This window comes from Lampris incognitus, chromosome 13 (genome assembly GCF_029633865.1).
Source record: "Lampris incognitus isolate fLamInc1 chromosome 13, fLamInc1.hap2, whole genome shotgun sequence".
In the NCBI taxonomy this organism is placed as follows: Eukaryota; Metazoa; Chordata; class Actinopteri; order Lampriformes; family Lampridae; genus Lampris; species Lampris incognitus.
Genome location: NC_079223.1, coordinates 25,767,932 through 25,784,948, shown reverse-complemented (window position 1 = coordinate 25,784,948; position 17,017 = coordinate 25,767,932). Strand labels below are relative to the sequence as shown.

Sequence of the window (17,017 nt, the reverse complement as noted above, 5' to 3'; positions counted from 1 at the left end):
TAACTCTGGGCCAAAACAACAGAATCAGAAAAACCCATCTCAGTTCAAACACGTTATATTATTAATATAAATCTATTGATCGGAACGGCTGGTGCTTCATATCGTCAAATCTAAACCCGAATAAATACCCAGTTGCTCAGTTCAGGAGAACGGGACCGTCCCTAAACCGACCTGGACAGCTTTCAACAGCAAACCACAAAAACATAAAGACGCACAACTTTTACTCTTTCTCACCGGAAAGAACATAAAACTCAAAGGGGAAGTTTGTATTTGACCTTCGACCCAAAGTGACATGCTGCTAAAACGAGTCAGTTCAGCAGGTTGAACAAACAGACAGACAGAAAAAGACTTGCCACAGAGACTTGGCCAAGACATATTTAGAGGATTTACTAGTCTGCTATAATCTGATTAATCCAGTTATAATATGATTATAGTTATAATCTTGTTATAATAAATTAACTCAATTATAATCCCGCTATAGTCTGGCTTTTTGAGTTATATTCTGATGATAGTCAGTTAATCTCTGTGGATTGTCACCTTGTCATGGTGAAGCTTGCATGGTCCTGAGATCCCTGATGCGCCCTATGCTCCTGGTAGGGTCACCTATGGCAGTAAAGTCAAGGGAAGGTCCCTGACAAAGAGCAATCCAACCAAGACCTCAACGGTGGAACAGGCGGGGAGGATTGATGGCCGACAATCCAACCAAGACCTCAACGGTGGAATAGGCGGAGGATTGATGACTGACTTTAGAAAAGCGTCACATTGGCTCGGAAGGCGGATGAAGGCTGCAGCAGAAATGGGCCCCCAGTCGACTTGGACTCCATATCACTAGATCCTGGCCAGATCTGTCAAGGACTGTGTGGTGGCTGTCTGTTTATGCATCAGTCTCTCCACATTAAACAAAGTCATGCATAGGCGTCCTCCATAAAGGGAATCCACCCTAACATCCTGGATTAAGTCCTATGGTAACCAGCAAGTGGCGGCGTGAGCAGGATTGTTAGATCTGAACACCTCTAGTCATGAGCCAGCACATCAGGTGGTGGGTGCTAGATTCAGTTGCTGGACTCTTGGAACAAAGTAGAAAGAGCCCTTCAGTAACTGCACCCACGACTAAGAAGCCCTCTTTAGGATCCACATTGCTCACCCCACCTGGGGAAGGGGCTAGAAAAGGTGCCTTAAAATAGCCTGCCTCAAACCTCCTGACTGGATTACTGCGTCCAGAGGGATCACCACATGCGATCAGAAACATAGAAACATGAACTTTGGAGCCCGGAATGTGCACACACTAATAGATAGTGCAAGGCTAAAGAGTGGCTCACTCCAGAGCCAAGGCAGACATCCAGAGATAGGTGAGGGCGCTTAAGAACTCTTGGTGGACAGAAAAGGCTCTAGAAATCAAGCAACTGGCAGACTTGGGTGACACCAGAGGCTTTTTCAGCGCTATTAAGGCTATCTATGATCCAAGTAACCACAGCTTAAACCCGCTGCGCTCAAAGCACAGGCAGGAGCTGCTGAAGGACAATGAGTCCATTAATGCCCGATGGAAGCAGCACTTCCAGGAACTCCTCAACTTAAACAGCACAGCTGAACCAGACACTGCCAGCCACATTCCCTAGAGTCCCACCAGAGAAGACACTGGGGACCCTCCCACCATGACAGAGGTTCCAAGATGCCATCAGGAGCCTTAAGAACAATAAGGCCACCAGTCCAGATGGGATTGCAGCTGAGATCTTAAAAGAAGGTAGACCAGAGCTACTGTACCACAGCCACGTTCTCCTCCTCAAGGTCTGGTAAAAAGAAGAATTTTCCTCAAAGCTCAGAGATGCTCTAACAGTGGCCATATTCAAGAAAGGGGACAAGGCGGAATGTGGAATTTACAGGGGCATCTCACTCCTGTCAACAACAGGCAAAGTCCTCGCTCACATCCTCACAAACCGACTGCTACCACTAGCTGAGGAAGTATTCCCAGAATCTCTTCTGCCCATCCAGAGGTACAACAGACATGATATTTACAGCATGTCAACTCCAGGAAAAATGCCGTGAACAAAGGCAGCCTTTGTACATGGTTTTCATAGACCTAAAAAAGTCTTTGAGTAGTAGACTGCCAGGCTATGTGGAGCATACTATTAAGATATGGCTGCCCTGACAAATACATCAGAATATTGAGGCTTCTACATGACAGCATGTCAGTCACAGTGCTCAGCAACAGCAACTCTGAGTAAGAGCCCTTCACTGTGGAAACAGGTGTCAAACAGGGATGCATCATTGCACCCTTGGATGTCACTGCCAGCTGTTTCCTGCTTCCACCTTCGTGAGAGGTGGTTTCATGAGATCGATAACTGCTGTTTATTTTCTTACTATCTCTTCTCTGTATTCTGCCCTAACCGCTTCATTTGTTCAACTGATTTAGCTATTTTCTGTGCTTAGTTCACTTATCGCTAAATTCTCTTTCTCAAACGACTCGTGTGTTTAATAGGCAGGCTCTCGTTCCTAGTTTACTAGCTTCGAGCTTAGCCTAGCTTAGCAGTTAGCTCTATTACATTTGTAGTCAAACCAGCCACGTTTTTTGGATTTTTCCCTTTTCTCCCCAAATGTATCCAGCCAATTACTCCACTCTTCCGAGCCATCCCGGTTGCTGCTCCACCTCCTCTGCTGATCCGGGGAGGGCTGCAGACTACTAAATGTCTCCTCCGATATATGTGGCATTGCCAGCTGCTTCTTTTCACCTGACAGTGAGACGTTTCACCAGGGGCACGTAGCATGTGGGAGGATCACGCTATTCCCCAAGTTCCCCCTCCCCCGTGAACAGGCGCCCCGACTGACCAGAGGAGGTGCTAGTGCAGCATACCCACATCCGGCTTCCCAGCCGCAGACATGGCCAATTGTGTCTGTTGGGACGCCCGACCAAGCCGGAGGTAACACCGGGGTTTGAACCACCGATCCCTGTGTTGGTAGGCAATGGAATAGACTGCTATGCTACCCGGACGCCCCCTAGCAGCCACGTTAAAATGATGGTGTGTGGTGACAGTTCCACAGTTACGGATAGGTTGTCTCTACTAGAGAGACATGCCCGTGAGTGAGAGCAGCTTCTTTCTTAGATGTGACGGGCACTCCAGATAGTGTTAACCCTTGGCCTGACAGCAGACCTGCTATTGTTAGCACTAGCTTAGCCTCTTCGGCAAATGGGGTAGAGTTTGTCTCTGTTTACCAGTGTGGGAAGGCTTACAAGAGCAAGCCACTGGTCATGTGGCCTGGTCTGTAGTCAACTCTACTGACTGCAAACCGGTTTCCGCCACTCACCAGCCCTGTTGGTAGTCCTACAGGCCTCCCCCACCCCTGTCGACAGAATAAATCAACACACGCTAGTGATAGCATCCATTACCCGCAATATTAGATTAGCATCGCCAGCCTTGGTTCACTGTTTACCCAGTGCCAGATTCTCCAACACAGAGGATAACCTTAGGGTGCTGGCATCATGGAGGGAGTATCAGGGAACCCAGGCACACAGCACCACCACTTTCAGCAACATTGTTATTCATCTCGGCACCAATAATGCTAGGATGAAGCAATCAGAGATCACAAAAGCCAGCCTAGTCAGAACGCTTGAGTTTGCCAGAAAGATGTGTCAGCATCGATTAATTGTCTCTGGTCCCTTACCCGTGAGGGGTCATGATGGTATGTACACCAGGCCCACATCAATGAACTGCTGGCTGACTCGTTACTGTAATGAGCAGGGATTTGGCTTTGCTGATAACTGGCCTTCTTTCTGGAGCCACCCTTACCTGCTGAAAGCGGACAGCATTCACCCTAGTGGGGACAGTGCCACTCTTTTGTCTAGTAATATAGATAGCTGTCTATATCTATTTTGACACTAAGAACTTATCATTCAGCAGGCGATTAGAGAGCCTGCTAGGTTTAAATCTAGTGCAGATGTGGAGTCAGCTAATTCAACTAATATGTTTAGCCAGGGAATTTCTCATAATGTAGATTATCAGACTGACAGCTTGGTCTGTAACACTGAGACTGTCTCCCTAGCCTGTTGTATTGCTCCCAAGCTCTCCTCTCCTAAATGTGTGACTCACAATAATCTAATTATAACTGCTAACATTGGTGGTGGTGAAATGTGTAACGAAGTACCTAATAATCTAAAGAACAAAACATTTAATGTTATCAAAAGTGTGACCACATTGTCCAAAGCGTTGGTTGTCAAAATTGTCAACCAGGTGTCTAATTCCAATTAATATTTCACCTATTGTCTACAACTACAACTTTTTCTGTTGTTCTTATTAACTCTACCTCCTCGGTGGCTCAGTTCAATTGTGGTGTCCCTCAAGGTTCAGTTCTTGGCCTCCTTCTCTTTACTATATACATGCTGCCCCTTGGCCAGGTCATTCAAAATCATGATGTGCTCTACCATTTTTATGCTGACGACACTCAGTTATACATGCCAGTAAAACCCACAGATCCTTGCGCCCTAGCAAATCTCACAACTTGAATCTCTAACATTAAATCCTGGATGTTTCTCAAATTTAATGATGATAAGTCTGAGGTCATTCTGTTTGGTCCTGAAAATTCCATCAGCCCTTTTGTTACTAAACTTGGTGGTCTGTCAGGTAGTCTTATCAGGCTGCTAGGAATCTTGGGGTAATATTCGATGCTAAGCTCAGTTTTGATAATCCATCGTTCCATCCACTATCCAAACCGCTTATCCTACTAAGGGTCGCAGGATGCTGGAGCCTATCCCAGCAGTCACTGGGTAGCAGGTGGGGACACACCCTGGGCAGGCCACCAATCAATCACAGGGTGTACACAATCACACCTAGGGACAATTTAGTATGGCCAATTCACCTGATCTACAGAGCTGTTGTCCTCCCCACCCTGCTGTATGGAACAGAGTTATGGACCACCTACAGCAGGCACTTGAGAGCCCTGGAACAATAGATCCACCAAAGATCCTTACAAAAGATCCTGAGGATCAACTGGAAGGACAGACGCACCAACATCAGCATCCTGGAAGAAGCCAACATGACTAGCATCACCATCACAATAATGCAGCACCAACTCTGATGGACAGGCCATGTCATCCGCATGTACAACACACGTCTCCCCACACAGATCCTGGAAGAAATCCGTGCAGAAGGAGCTGCACGTCATGAAATGGAACTCCACTGTGCCGCAGAGAAAAAGCAACAGCACCGCAAGGAGAGAGAGAAAAAGGCTCAACCACCACCACCAACTTCCCCTGTCCACATTGCACCAAAGTATGTGGATTGCAGATCGGCCTCAACAGCCATCTGAAGACCCACAAATAGACAACCCAACAGAGAGGACAGTCATACTTGCTTCAAGTGACCGCCGATGATGATGATGATAGTTGGTTATGACTAGTCATAGTCTAGTAATGTGTGTTTAGTGGCCACAGTTAGCTGCAGGTACATGCACACTATTTTGGTTCTTATTGAAATCATTCCGATTGAAGATTTCGGGTCAACTGTTTACATGGGATCTGATCTAATAGAAACAGCTGTGTGCCATGCGCTGTGTGACATTTTTTCGTGAGCTTGTTTGTGTAATAAATCACGGAATGTCCAGTCAAACGGAGCAGGTTAAGTGTCTACTTTATTCAGCTAATAGGTCAGCTCACATATATGCAACACGACTTTCACGCACTCAGTCTACTGTCGTAAAAACCCCTTTCATGTACAGCCACGTCTCACAGTTTACGTCACTGTCATGCACATTGCCGTATTAACTGTAATACTATGACATCTCCCCCTTTTAGTTTTTCTTTCACCTTTTAAAGTAAACAGATATAACATTATGTTAAACATTATGTAAATAGTGCTCTTCTTCTGTAGCATCAATAAAACTCTTACCACACTGAGAGCAACAATAAGACTTCAACATTCAGTTTAACATTTCACAACCTATTATACTCTGGAACTCTTCTGACATTTCCAAATAACTCCTTAGTTATATAGTTTGCCATCTGGAACTTTTTTTTTCTCTTTTGTTCACCCTTTATCTTGAACTTTTTTTCCTTTATTCACCCTTTTCTTCCCCCCCCTATTTTCATAAATGTATATCCCCCCCAAAGGCCATGAGATGTGAGAACACAGTCACTCACAAGTCCAGTCTAACAACTGGTTTAATGTCCCGTCCAGACCTGATCTGTGACAGTTTCTCTGTACCAGCATGTATACTGACACTGGGGGTGTGTGGACCAGTCCCATGTCCAACTGTGTCGTAAGGCTCTTGACTGGCGTCCTTGCGAACAGGTGAAACAGGCGCTATGTTCCCAGCTGGCTCTGGAGCAGGCATCTCCTGGAGATGGCAACAGTTATGCCGGAACATTCCACCCTGCTGTGTCTCGATGAGGTAGGGCGTGGTGTGACACTCTCGCTGGTCACTACTGCAGGAGTTGTCCAGGATTTCTGGTGGCCCAGTTTGGTGAGAACATGACCACCTGGCTGCAGTGGAGGTAGGGATCTCACCCCGTGACGTTGGTTATAGTAGAAGGCTTGCTTCTTCTTTTTGGCCTTGTCCTTCTGCTTGATTCGTTGCAAATTAGGCCATCTAGGTTGCAGGTTTCTCTCAAGGGTAGGAAGCATCATCCTGATCTTTTGGCTCATTAGGAGCTCAGCTGGGCTGGCTCCCACTGTGCTGCACAGAGTCGACCTGTAGCACATGAGTGCAATGAGAGGGTCCTTCTGTTTCAGGATTCTCTTTGCAGTCTGCACGGCCCTTTCAGTGTGACCGTTTCCTTGTGCGTTGTGTGGGCTCGAAGGGATATGTTTAAAATCGAGCTCACGGGCTAGGTCTTGAAACTCGGCGCTCGAGAACTGTGGCCGATTGTCACTCATGACCACATCCAGTCCGCCATACTGGGCACATGTTGCTTTTAGCTTAAGAGCGACATGAGCACTAGTTGTTGTTGTCATGTGTAGAATCTCTACGTATCTAGAGTAGTAGTCTGAGATAACTAAATAGTTCTGTTTGCTGTACTCACACAGGTCCAGAGTTATACGCTCCAATGGCTGTCGGGGAGCGGAGTAGAGATCAATGGTTCCTTTTGCTGTGCTCTTCTTGACTCACAGCAAAACTGACATGAAGAAACCTTGTGTTTTATCTGTGAGGAAATCTCTGGCCACCAGACACAGGCGTTTGCCCTCTCTCGACATTTTGTGAGGCCATGATGTCCATCATGAATCCTATCAAGAATGTCTGTCCTCAATGTCTCAGGTATCACTATTCGGTATCCCCTAGTAACCATTCCTTTACACTCTGAAAGTTAACTTTTCATTGGAAAATACTCTTATGTTACCTGGGACTTTACTCACGTGTTCAGGCCACCCTGACTTGATGTGTCTGATCACTGTCTGTAGCATCTCATCCACTGCTGTGGCTGCTCTGATGCTGGCCAGCTTCTGTGGAGTAGCAGGCATGTTCTCAATGACAGCTGTGATGTAGCACTCCACATCTGAGTGTGTGTCCATCTCGTTGTTCATGTGGTGCACAGGGCTCCTTGACAGTGTGTCTGCCACAATGAGTGTCTTTCCAGGTGCATACTCCGCTATGGGTTTAAACCTCATGAGCCGCATAAGAAGTCTCTGGTACCGTAGTGGAACATTATCTAAGTCCTTGCTGTTCATTAGTGGGACCAAGGGCTTGTGGTCTGTCACTAGTTTGAAACTCTAGAGGCCATAGAGGTATTTTTCAAACCGCTCGCAGGCCCAGACACACGCCAAACACTCTTTCTCGATCTGCGTGTATCTGGTTTCCGCATCAGTCAATCTTCTGAATCAGTATGCTACTGGCTTCCAGTCTTCCCCATGCAGCTGCAGTAGCATGCCAACGATCCCATAGCTACTTGCATCAGCTGAGACTGCGGTGGGTTTGTTGATGTCATAGAATGTCAACACAGGCGATGTCATCAGGAGCTCTTTAAGTCTCTCAAACGCCGTCTGTTGTGCTGGCCCCCAGGTCCATGCTGTCTTGGACCTTAGCAGCTCATACAGTGGCTGGCCCACTGTGGATAGGTTTGGCAGGTATTTACCGAGATAGTTCATCATACCAAGGACTCATTTCAGGTCCTGCACATTCTCTGGTATGGTAAGCTCTCGGATAGCCTCCACTTTGGCTAGATCTGGTCGCACGCCAGCAGCATCGATCACATGTCCCAGGAAGTGAAGCTGTTTCTGCCTCAGCACACACTTTTCCTTGTTGAGCTTAAGTCCAGCGGACTCAACTCTCTCCAGGACTTTCTGAAGCCAAAGGTCGTGTTCTTCTATGTCCCTTCCATATATGACTATGTCGTTCATGTACATAGCTGCCCCCTGTAGGCCATGCAGTGTCTCTGTAATTTTTCTTTGAAATATCTCTGGTGCACTCGTTATTCCAAATGGTAAGCGTCGGAAACAGTACCTGGCGAATGGAGTGATGAACGTCGTCAGCCTGGCACTGTTGCTGTGCAAAGGGATCTGGAAAAATCCCAAGGCTGCGTCGAGGCTGGAGAACACCATTGCTCCACTCAGCTTGGCTATGATCTCCTCCGGTGTAGGTAAGATGACTCTCTCTCTCTTGACCTGTTCATTCGGTTTCTTTAGATCCACACATATTCGCACTTTTCCAGACCTTTTCAGGACGGGCACCATAGGGCACACCAATCTGTCGGCTCTGTTACCTCCTCTATAATGCCGTTCTCCTCCATCCGGTGCAGCTCCTCTCTAACCTTGTGCATTAGTGGTATTGGGACCCTGCGCGCTGTGTGCACTGCATATGGTGTGGCATTGTCCTTTAACTGTATCTTTACGGGCTCTGTCTTGAGAGTGCCATGCTCTCCAAATGTATTATGGACCTCCTCGACTCACTTCACAAGGCCCAACTCTGCTGCAGTGGAACGGCTTAGTAAGTTATTGACATTCTGCACTCTGATAACATACATTGGGAATGAGTATGACTTCCCCTTGTACATGGTGCATGCTTGAAATTGCGCTTGACAATTCAATTGACCCCTTGGACTGCATAGTAAAATGCTGGTCTGCTTTAGCTCTCTGGAATTAGCACATTGAAAGTCTCTTCACACATAACACTAGCGTCTGCTCCAGTATCAATCTTAAACTCCACTGGTGTTGCACCAATGAGAAGCTGCACTGTCCATTTTTCATCACTCAAGTTTGCATTCACTGATCCCAAAAAGTATGCATTCTGCTCATCAGTCTTTGTAACTTCACTCACCGATTTGCTCTTACACATTCTCTCCCAGTGTCCATTTTTGTTGCACTTGTTGCATGCTGATTTGAACGCTGGGCATCTTTTCTGGGTTTTGTGTTGCATTTTTCCACATCTGCCGCACTTTCCTCGGCGCTCCGTGTTTCTGGAGTCTTTGCCTCCTTTCTGTTTAGCGTTACGTTGCCATTTTGGGTTTTTCTTCCACGCGCCCTGTGCGTGAACCTCTTGCACAGCTGCTTGCAGCGCTTGTAGCTTCCCCTTGCTTGCTAATTTGCATGCTACCGGTCTCTGACTGACGCACTGACTGTACTGTTTGTACTAGCGTGAGATCATTCATGAGATGCAATTTACGAGACTGCTCTTTATCTAGAATCCCTACCACGATCCGGTCACGAATATTCTCATCCCTATTTATCCCGAACTCGCAGTGCGCTGATAGCTCATAAAGGGCTCTGATAAATGTCTCTGCTTTCTCACCTGGCTGCTGCCCCCGCTGATGGAAAATGGCTCGCTCGTGGATTATATTACGTTTAGGGAAAAAGTACTCGTTGTATATATCCATGACTATATTGGAATCCTTCTCGTGTGCTGTTTCAGCAAAAGTGAAAGACTTGAAAATGTTCTCTGCTTCACTCCCCATCGCATATATTAGAGAACTCACTTGTACTTCACCATCTTCCTTGTGGAGCTTGGTCGCCGTTCTGAATCTCTCGAAGCGTCTTTTCCAGTCAGTCCATTCCGTCGGTTTATCAAAACAAAAGTTTTCTGGTAGGCTAAACTTCTCCATAATTCACTATCTTTGTGAATATATGCCTCACTTCTGACACCATGTAATAAATCACGGGATGTCCAGTCAAACGGAGCAGGTTAAGTGTCTACTTTATTCAGCTAATAGGTCAGTTCACATGTATGCAACACGAATTTCACGCATCCAGTCTACTGTCGTAAAAACACCTTTCATGTACAGCCACATCTCACAGTTTCCGTCACTGTCGTGCACATTATTGGCTAAACCAAGGTTATGTGTATGTGCTCTTATACTGATGTCACCAATAGAGGGCGCGCCGTTGTGTTGACATGTGGCTATTGAAAGAGCATGCGCAAAATAAAGAAACCATTCCGGTTACAGCAACACCGATGAAGTGCATGCGTGATTTTTCTCCGTGAAATGAGTCTAGTTGAGCTGGTATTCCTGCCCTCAAAGATGACGACGTCAACAATTACCGTATTAACTGTAATACTATGACAGTTTGAACAGGTCATTATTTCTTATTTCCCTACCGTCTGGGCTTCCAATAATGTTCAGCTCTTTAACAGACTTTCTGTTCGTCTTCTGGAGCAGCTGGCAGTCATCACAGGGCTGATCCAGATACAATCCGACTTTTGTGAGGTAGAAGGATGTCAGTCCCACAAGTGGCAGACCACGACTGACACACACAAAAGAATTCTGGAGTCTTTAGAGAGATACGACCCAGCGAAAGTCAATGTCTTTGAGCATTAGCGAGCTACTTTGGCTAAAAACAAGCTGGTGCTAGCTAGCAACAGAATCTGCTAGCAATACAAATGCAGGGATCAGCGATCGTGAACAAAGCCAGGAAAGCCCAGTCTGAGTGTCAGGTAGCCACAGTCAAGCGACAGTAGAATCCATTCATAAATTAAACAATTAATTGACTGTATTTCCAGATATCGGACAAAAAGCTCAGCGAGGAAATATAAACAAACCCGTCGATCACGGCCACGGCTGAGGGTTGGGTCCACACGGTTCTTGCCACATACAGTGCCAGCACTACAGAGTCGGAGACCTCAGCGCGATCAAGTTCGTGCAATAATTGACGATTGGATGAAATCCATAAAATAGTACAGGCAAACCATAAAATAATTTAAAAGTTATTTAACGTTAAAAGTTGGTAAGCAAGGAAGCAGAGCAACAAACAAACAAAAACAAACCGTCAGCTGACAACCAGAAATGACTCAGCATGGCATGCGCAGAAAGAACGCAGCCAGAAAGAAATCAGGTTAAATAATTTATATGGTACCGTTTTTCTTGTGATCTGTTTATGAAAAGGTTTAAACTACTCTTCTAGAACCAATTGAAATATCTATCGGTTTTGGCCTGTTAACTCCGATTGAAGTGTTTATGTGGAGCATTTTTATTCTGTCTGGGCTTTTAAAAAGATTATACTTAGAATATTAGGCCCCATGTAGTGTTTTGACTGGGGTCATGAAGTCTGGTCCTTAATGTTCTTTGACCAGTTTAAGAGTCGTCTACTTTAACTCGAAAAGGGATTTGGACTGACATTCAAAACGACCAATCAAAGACTTTTGATTTGGCACGACGTTTAGGAGCGGTCAGTTCTGAAATGTAGCTACCGAAAAAACAGACCCGCCTGAAACATCCATCCATCCATCCATTATCTAAACCGCTTATCCTACTCAGGGTCGCGGGGATGCTGGAGCCCCTCCCAGCAGTCATTGGTCGGCAGGCGGGGAGACACCCTGGACAGGCCGCCAGGCCATCACAGGGCCAACAAACTACAAACTGGTTCAAATAAAATTGTTGAACGTCTTTCAGGGATGAGATGCTGTGAACCTCACAAACTTTTTCAAACCAGCGATTTTCTCTTGGTCACAGATGCTCATTTTTCTCACTGCTGGAATAAGTTAAGCCCCTCTGCTCCCAAAAGAAAGGCTTCATCTTCTCTGCTAGTGAATCTGTTGGGATAGACCTTCACTGATGCTAGAGTTCAGCAACCCATGTCAGCCTCTACCAGAGCTGAGGAGGAAGTGGCCAGGTATTGTAGTGCTTCACCCCTCTCTCTGAGGACCCTCTCAGTTGGTGATGTAAGAATGAGGTGATGTTACCTCTGATTTCCAAGTTGGCCAAGAGATACTTGTGTATTCCAGGCACCAGTGGCTCTGCAGAGAGTCTTCTCTACTTCAGGGGATATCGTTACTGCACAGCGACGCACACCGGAGCATGTAGACCAACTCCTGTTCTTACACAAAAACGTACACATTCCAGCATTCACCAGTGAAGCACATTTGCTATGTTGCACTTCCATGCATTTCCATGATTTCATTGTGGCCTATTATTTGTATTTTCTCCATTTTTTATTCTTTTAACACATATTCCAAAGAAAGTGTTAGTTTTGTATGACAGCTGGTACAGAATTCTATGTTGTTTTTGTATGAAAGCTGTTTTTTATTTTAAGATACAGCAAAGCAAAAAAAAAAAAATTTGTCTGAGGGTTTCTGTGCTCATTGCCCATAACAGGAGGATTTCGGTTTAAGTCTTTATTATTTATTTGTGAATGAGGACAGCTTTTTATGTTATCAAGTGATTGCTGAAGTTTTGCTGAAGCCCGTGTTAATTTCTACAAAGGATGCTGCTACAGGCACACTTTTGTTTTTTTTTTCTTGTTGGTTCTTTGCAATGCTGGGAAACGTGACCTTTCAGTTGACACATCTCTTCTATTTGTTACTGTATTAATAAAAGATAATGGAAGTAAATTCATCGGTTTATTTTGATTATGGATCATTACAAATATGCTATGCTTTAAAAGTTGCAAATAGTCACACGGTGAGGAAAAATAAATCATGTATAGAAATCAAAAATACTGATGCATCAAGACGCATCAATAGAATCGGAATCGGAATCGAATCGAATTGTGAGGTGCCTAGGGATTCCCACCCCTTGTTACAATGTTACAATGTTACATTTAGCAGACGCTTTTATCAAAAGCGACGTATACATCTGGGAGTTAATACAACACAAGCAAGGATCTAGTCAGGAGACAACAATGCAACTAAGTACCAAAAAACTAGGCTCAAGTCCGATAGGACATAGGTGTCAACAGGCAGTGCCTCTCTGTGCACAAAGGCACAAAGTATTAGGGATGCTCCAAAGCTGACCAGAAACCCCTACAACATGTCATCAAAACTGCCCAACGCATTATTTGATCACAACTTACAACCATGGGGGACATCTACAACATGTGTGCTGCCCCAGGAAGGCTATTAATATCATCGAGGATCCAACTCACCCTGGAAACTGCCTGTTTACTCTATTACCATCTGGCGTTACAGGAGTATTTCTACTCACACAGCCAGATTTGGTAACATTTTTTTCCTAAGCCCCAGGGCTGTTACATGGGTGAACTCTGCCATGCAAGCTACACCCCCTGTCCCCCTCCCAAAAGTGCTTCCATGTAGATTCATACATTTCTTCAACAATAAATTAGCAGTCATTTAGGTATCACGGCTGTGGTTCACAGCAGAAACTGCCAAGCTAAAGTCCTGTTGATGTATTCTGCGTTCAGTGTTTAACGGGAACAGTTCTCTGGTGATTCCGATAGAAAGTTCCTGAGTTTTCCTATGAAGAGTTTGATTTTAAACGGTTCAGACATGTTTCAATATCAGCAGACACATTTTTTGATTTATCGGCCGAGAGAAGGAAAATAATACAGGAAATTTCTTCTTCTTTTTTTTACAGCGCCGATGAGCTGGTTGTGTTTCTGGGGCTTTATGTTGTCTCGGCGTGCAATGCGTCTCATCTGTCTGCCTCTGAACCTGAACCTCAGTGAAAATTACAGCCGTCTAAAGACGTTTCAGCTTTCTGATGAAAACAATCAGTTTGTAAAAAAACTCCCTGCTGGAATATGAAGAGAGGACAAATTACAAAAGAAGTTCTCTTCAAGTTAATTTACCATCTGAAAAACTTCATGGCAGATTCTGACTCTGTCCGTGGACAACGTTTGAAATAGGAGCGATATTGTCTCTAACAATCTCCCCTGGAAAGGACTAAATGTTCTGTTAACGTTTTCTAACAGACTTTTTAGCTTTGTCGTTCAGTAAGATTTCTTACCAACAATGTCGCCAACCGTCAACACGCCACTGAGTAACGGGACTTTAACTCTAAACTGGAGCTGCACGTGACACAGTTCATCCGATTCACTCTCAGATTTAAACCGCAACTTCTTAATATTAGCCAGAAAAGCTGAGACAAAATCTCCATCTGACAAACTTCGACCCAAAGCCTTTATAAACTGCACCCAAGCCGCCTAGCTGAGAGGATATGAACCATCAACTCACCACGACAAGAGTCAGATCTCAGAGATTTAGTGAACAGGACACGTTTAATATGTGGAATACAATAAAGTCGGTTTGGTACCTCAGAGCACTGGCCATGACAGTGGATCCAAACCCACGAAGATGACGTTGGTGAAGAGGATGATGATGCTTTGGAGGAAGAGCTGACCTGCATCAGCAGGAAGCTGATTTTACCAGCAGGGGTTTTCCTATAGAAGTCAAACTAGAAGTTATCCTCAGTTTATTGCTGTGTGTGTGTGTGTGTGTGTGTGTGTGTGTGTGTGTGTGTGTGTGTGTGTGTGTGTGTGTGTGTGTGTGTGTGTGTGTGTGATAAAGTTGTGTTTAAATAGAACACTAACAAGGGAATTTCCACTGCCTAGATGATTACTTGGGGACAATCCTTGATTTCCATCGTTTTCCAGTCACAAACTAAAGAATCCCCGTTTTGTTTTCAACAACAAAACTTCAACAAAACTAAAATCAACGTTTTCAGCAACATGAATTTGTACAATAACAGAGTGACGTCCAATATATTTAACGAAATGTCAGTGAGAAAACATTTGCTGTTCAAGCGTTGACCTTTTTTTCTTGATTACTGAGTCTACCTTCGTGTTTAGGCATTTATCGGACATATTCGCATTCAGAAAAACAGATGTAGTTCAGAGCATCAGCTTTAAAATCCTTAATGTGGACGCATGACGGTTACCGAACCTGTGACGTTAATCTGGGGACTTCAATGAGGCCCTGCAGACTTCACCAGCATCTTATGTTATTAGGATCCTTATTAGATGACGGTTGTTTCCTGGTACAGTTCATTCACTGTCCATGTGAACCAGGTTAACGGTGGTCATACTGGTTTCCAGTGGTGGTCACATCTGGTTTCCAGGCGTTCAGGATCAATGTTGATTCGGTTCAGTGCCTCTAGGTGCATTTAAATTCCCCTGTCTTCCGTTAAATACACGGTGAAAAACGCTCATAAAACCCGAGGGTTTGGTTGGAAACACGCCTGGATCTTTAATTCACAATTCTCTGGCCTCTGCGCCACAAAACGCGTTTATTTCCCGACTGTCAGCCGTCATTTCTGATCACATCATAACAGCCAAACTAAAGTCTGCAGCCTGCAGGCAAATACTTTCCGGAAATTTACTGCAAAGTTCCTGCTGTTCCTCCTGTCTGCATGCAAGATATGACTGTCATATTAGTTCTACCTGATCAAATTGGATCCAGTCTGTGTTGCAGGTCTCCAGTTCGGACTGACATACAGACAAGGTCTGTCTGATCCGATCGTAGTCCGTCTGTTTGTCCGTTCTCCGTTAAACCGTTGTCAAGACAGCAGTAATGAAACACATGCTGTCGTTACCATTCTTTGAAATAAGAGTCCTCATAAATAATATATATATATATATATATATATATATATATATATAAAGTTTCACATGAGACATGTCACATAACAGAGTAAATATGAGGAAAAGATCATGGATGTAGATCTTATTTAGCTAACTGCAGATTCAAATTTTAGTTGTGTGAAAAAAAAAAGTCATTTTCTCACTTCTTTTTGTCAAAACGAAGGCATCCGTTGAGCAGGATTTTTGATGTGCTTTTATTTTGAAACACGTATTTATAACCGGAAATATTATTTGTGCTGCTTACAGGTAACGGATGGGTCAACTGGAAAGCCCCGGAGCACGCGGGGAATTCCGCACCAATTTGACAAATCCAGCCTGCTCATTGGTGAAAAAGAGGGAACGGACCCACCTACAGCAAATACAAAACACACTGAACTGAGGTCAGTTTTATGGTTTTACGACGACGCTGTCATAGTACTCATATTCTAACACAGATATGAGTACTATGACATAAAACCGACCTCAGTTCAGTGTGTACTCATATATCTATCTGTCCGACACTCATCTAAATCCGACACCCATCTAAATCCGTAGATGAAGGGAGGCCCTAGGCTATTCCATTTATGAGGTCCCTCCCAATCCCCCACCCTCACGACTAGAGGAAGCTGGAAGAGTGTTTTAAACAAAACTGAGTAAAGCCGAGGATGATGACGGCTGTTTAAAATTCCGCAATTCACAATTCCTCCTCTAAAGGACATAAGATGTTATTTTTATAAATACCGTAATGATTGAAAAAAAATGCAGTAATGTTAAAATTAACACTGTGAAAAACTGTTGCAATAACCGAACTTTGTAAACATTTTTTGGAATAAACAGGAATTTTTAGGAAAATTAAATTGTAAGTTTACTGTTATATTTTTCAAAAAAACTTGAGCTTAAAATTTTATTGCCTTTGAAATGTTAATAAGAAATGTTTATTGCCTTGGAAATGTTAATAAGCTCCTCCGAGAATCGTCACCTTAACTTGGTGGAGGGGTTTGTGTGTCCCAGTGATCATGGGAGCTGTGTTGTTGGGGGCAGTAGCCCCTGGTAGGGTCTCCAAAGGCAAATTGGTCCCAGGGGAGGGGCCAGACTAAGAGCGATTCCCAAAAAACCCAATGAACTTACACCAGCAGAGTTACAGCATCTCGCCCGGAAAAGGGAAACCAGGGCCCCCTCCTAGAGCCAGACCTGGGAGGAGAGCTCACCGGCGAGCGTTTGGTGGCCGGGCCTCGGCCCATGGAGCCACCAACCCGTGGACCCCCGTGGGGATGAGCATTGGGGTAGGGTGCAATGCAGGCCAGGCGGCA

General features: G+C 44.7%; 1 protein-coding gene across 4 annotated transcripts in view; it reads right to left on the bottom strand.

Annotated features, from left to right (window-relative positions):
• The window catches only part of nfkb2 (nuclear factor of kappa light polypeptide gene enhancer in B-cells 2 (p49/p100)), a 44,458-nt gene extending 28,849 nt beyond the window's left edge, over positions 1–15,609 (bottom strand). For 2 of the 4 annotated variants that reach the window (XM_056291708.1, XM_056291706.1), the window contains exons 1-2: positions 15,031–15,603; positions 14,402–14,528 (exon numbers count right to left, since the gene is read on the bottom strand). In XM_056291708.1, coding sequence (XP_056147683.1) covers positions 14,402–14,418 — 17 coding nt within the window. In that variant the 5' untranslated portion in view covers positions 14,419–14,528; positions 15,031–15,603. Of the gene's footprint in view, positions 1–14,401; positions 14,529–15,030 lie in introns of all 4 variants that reach the window. The other 2 variants (XM_056291707.1, XM_056291710.1) reach the window with 2 other exon arrangements.
• Positions 15,610–17,017: the final 1,408 nt, after the last annotated feature.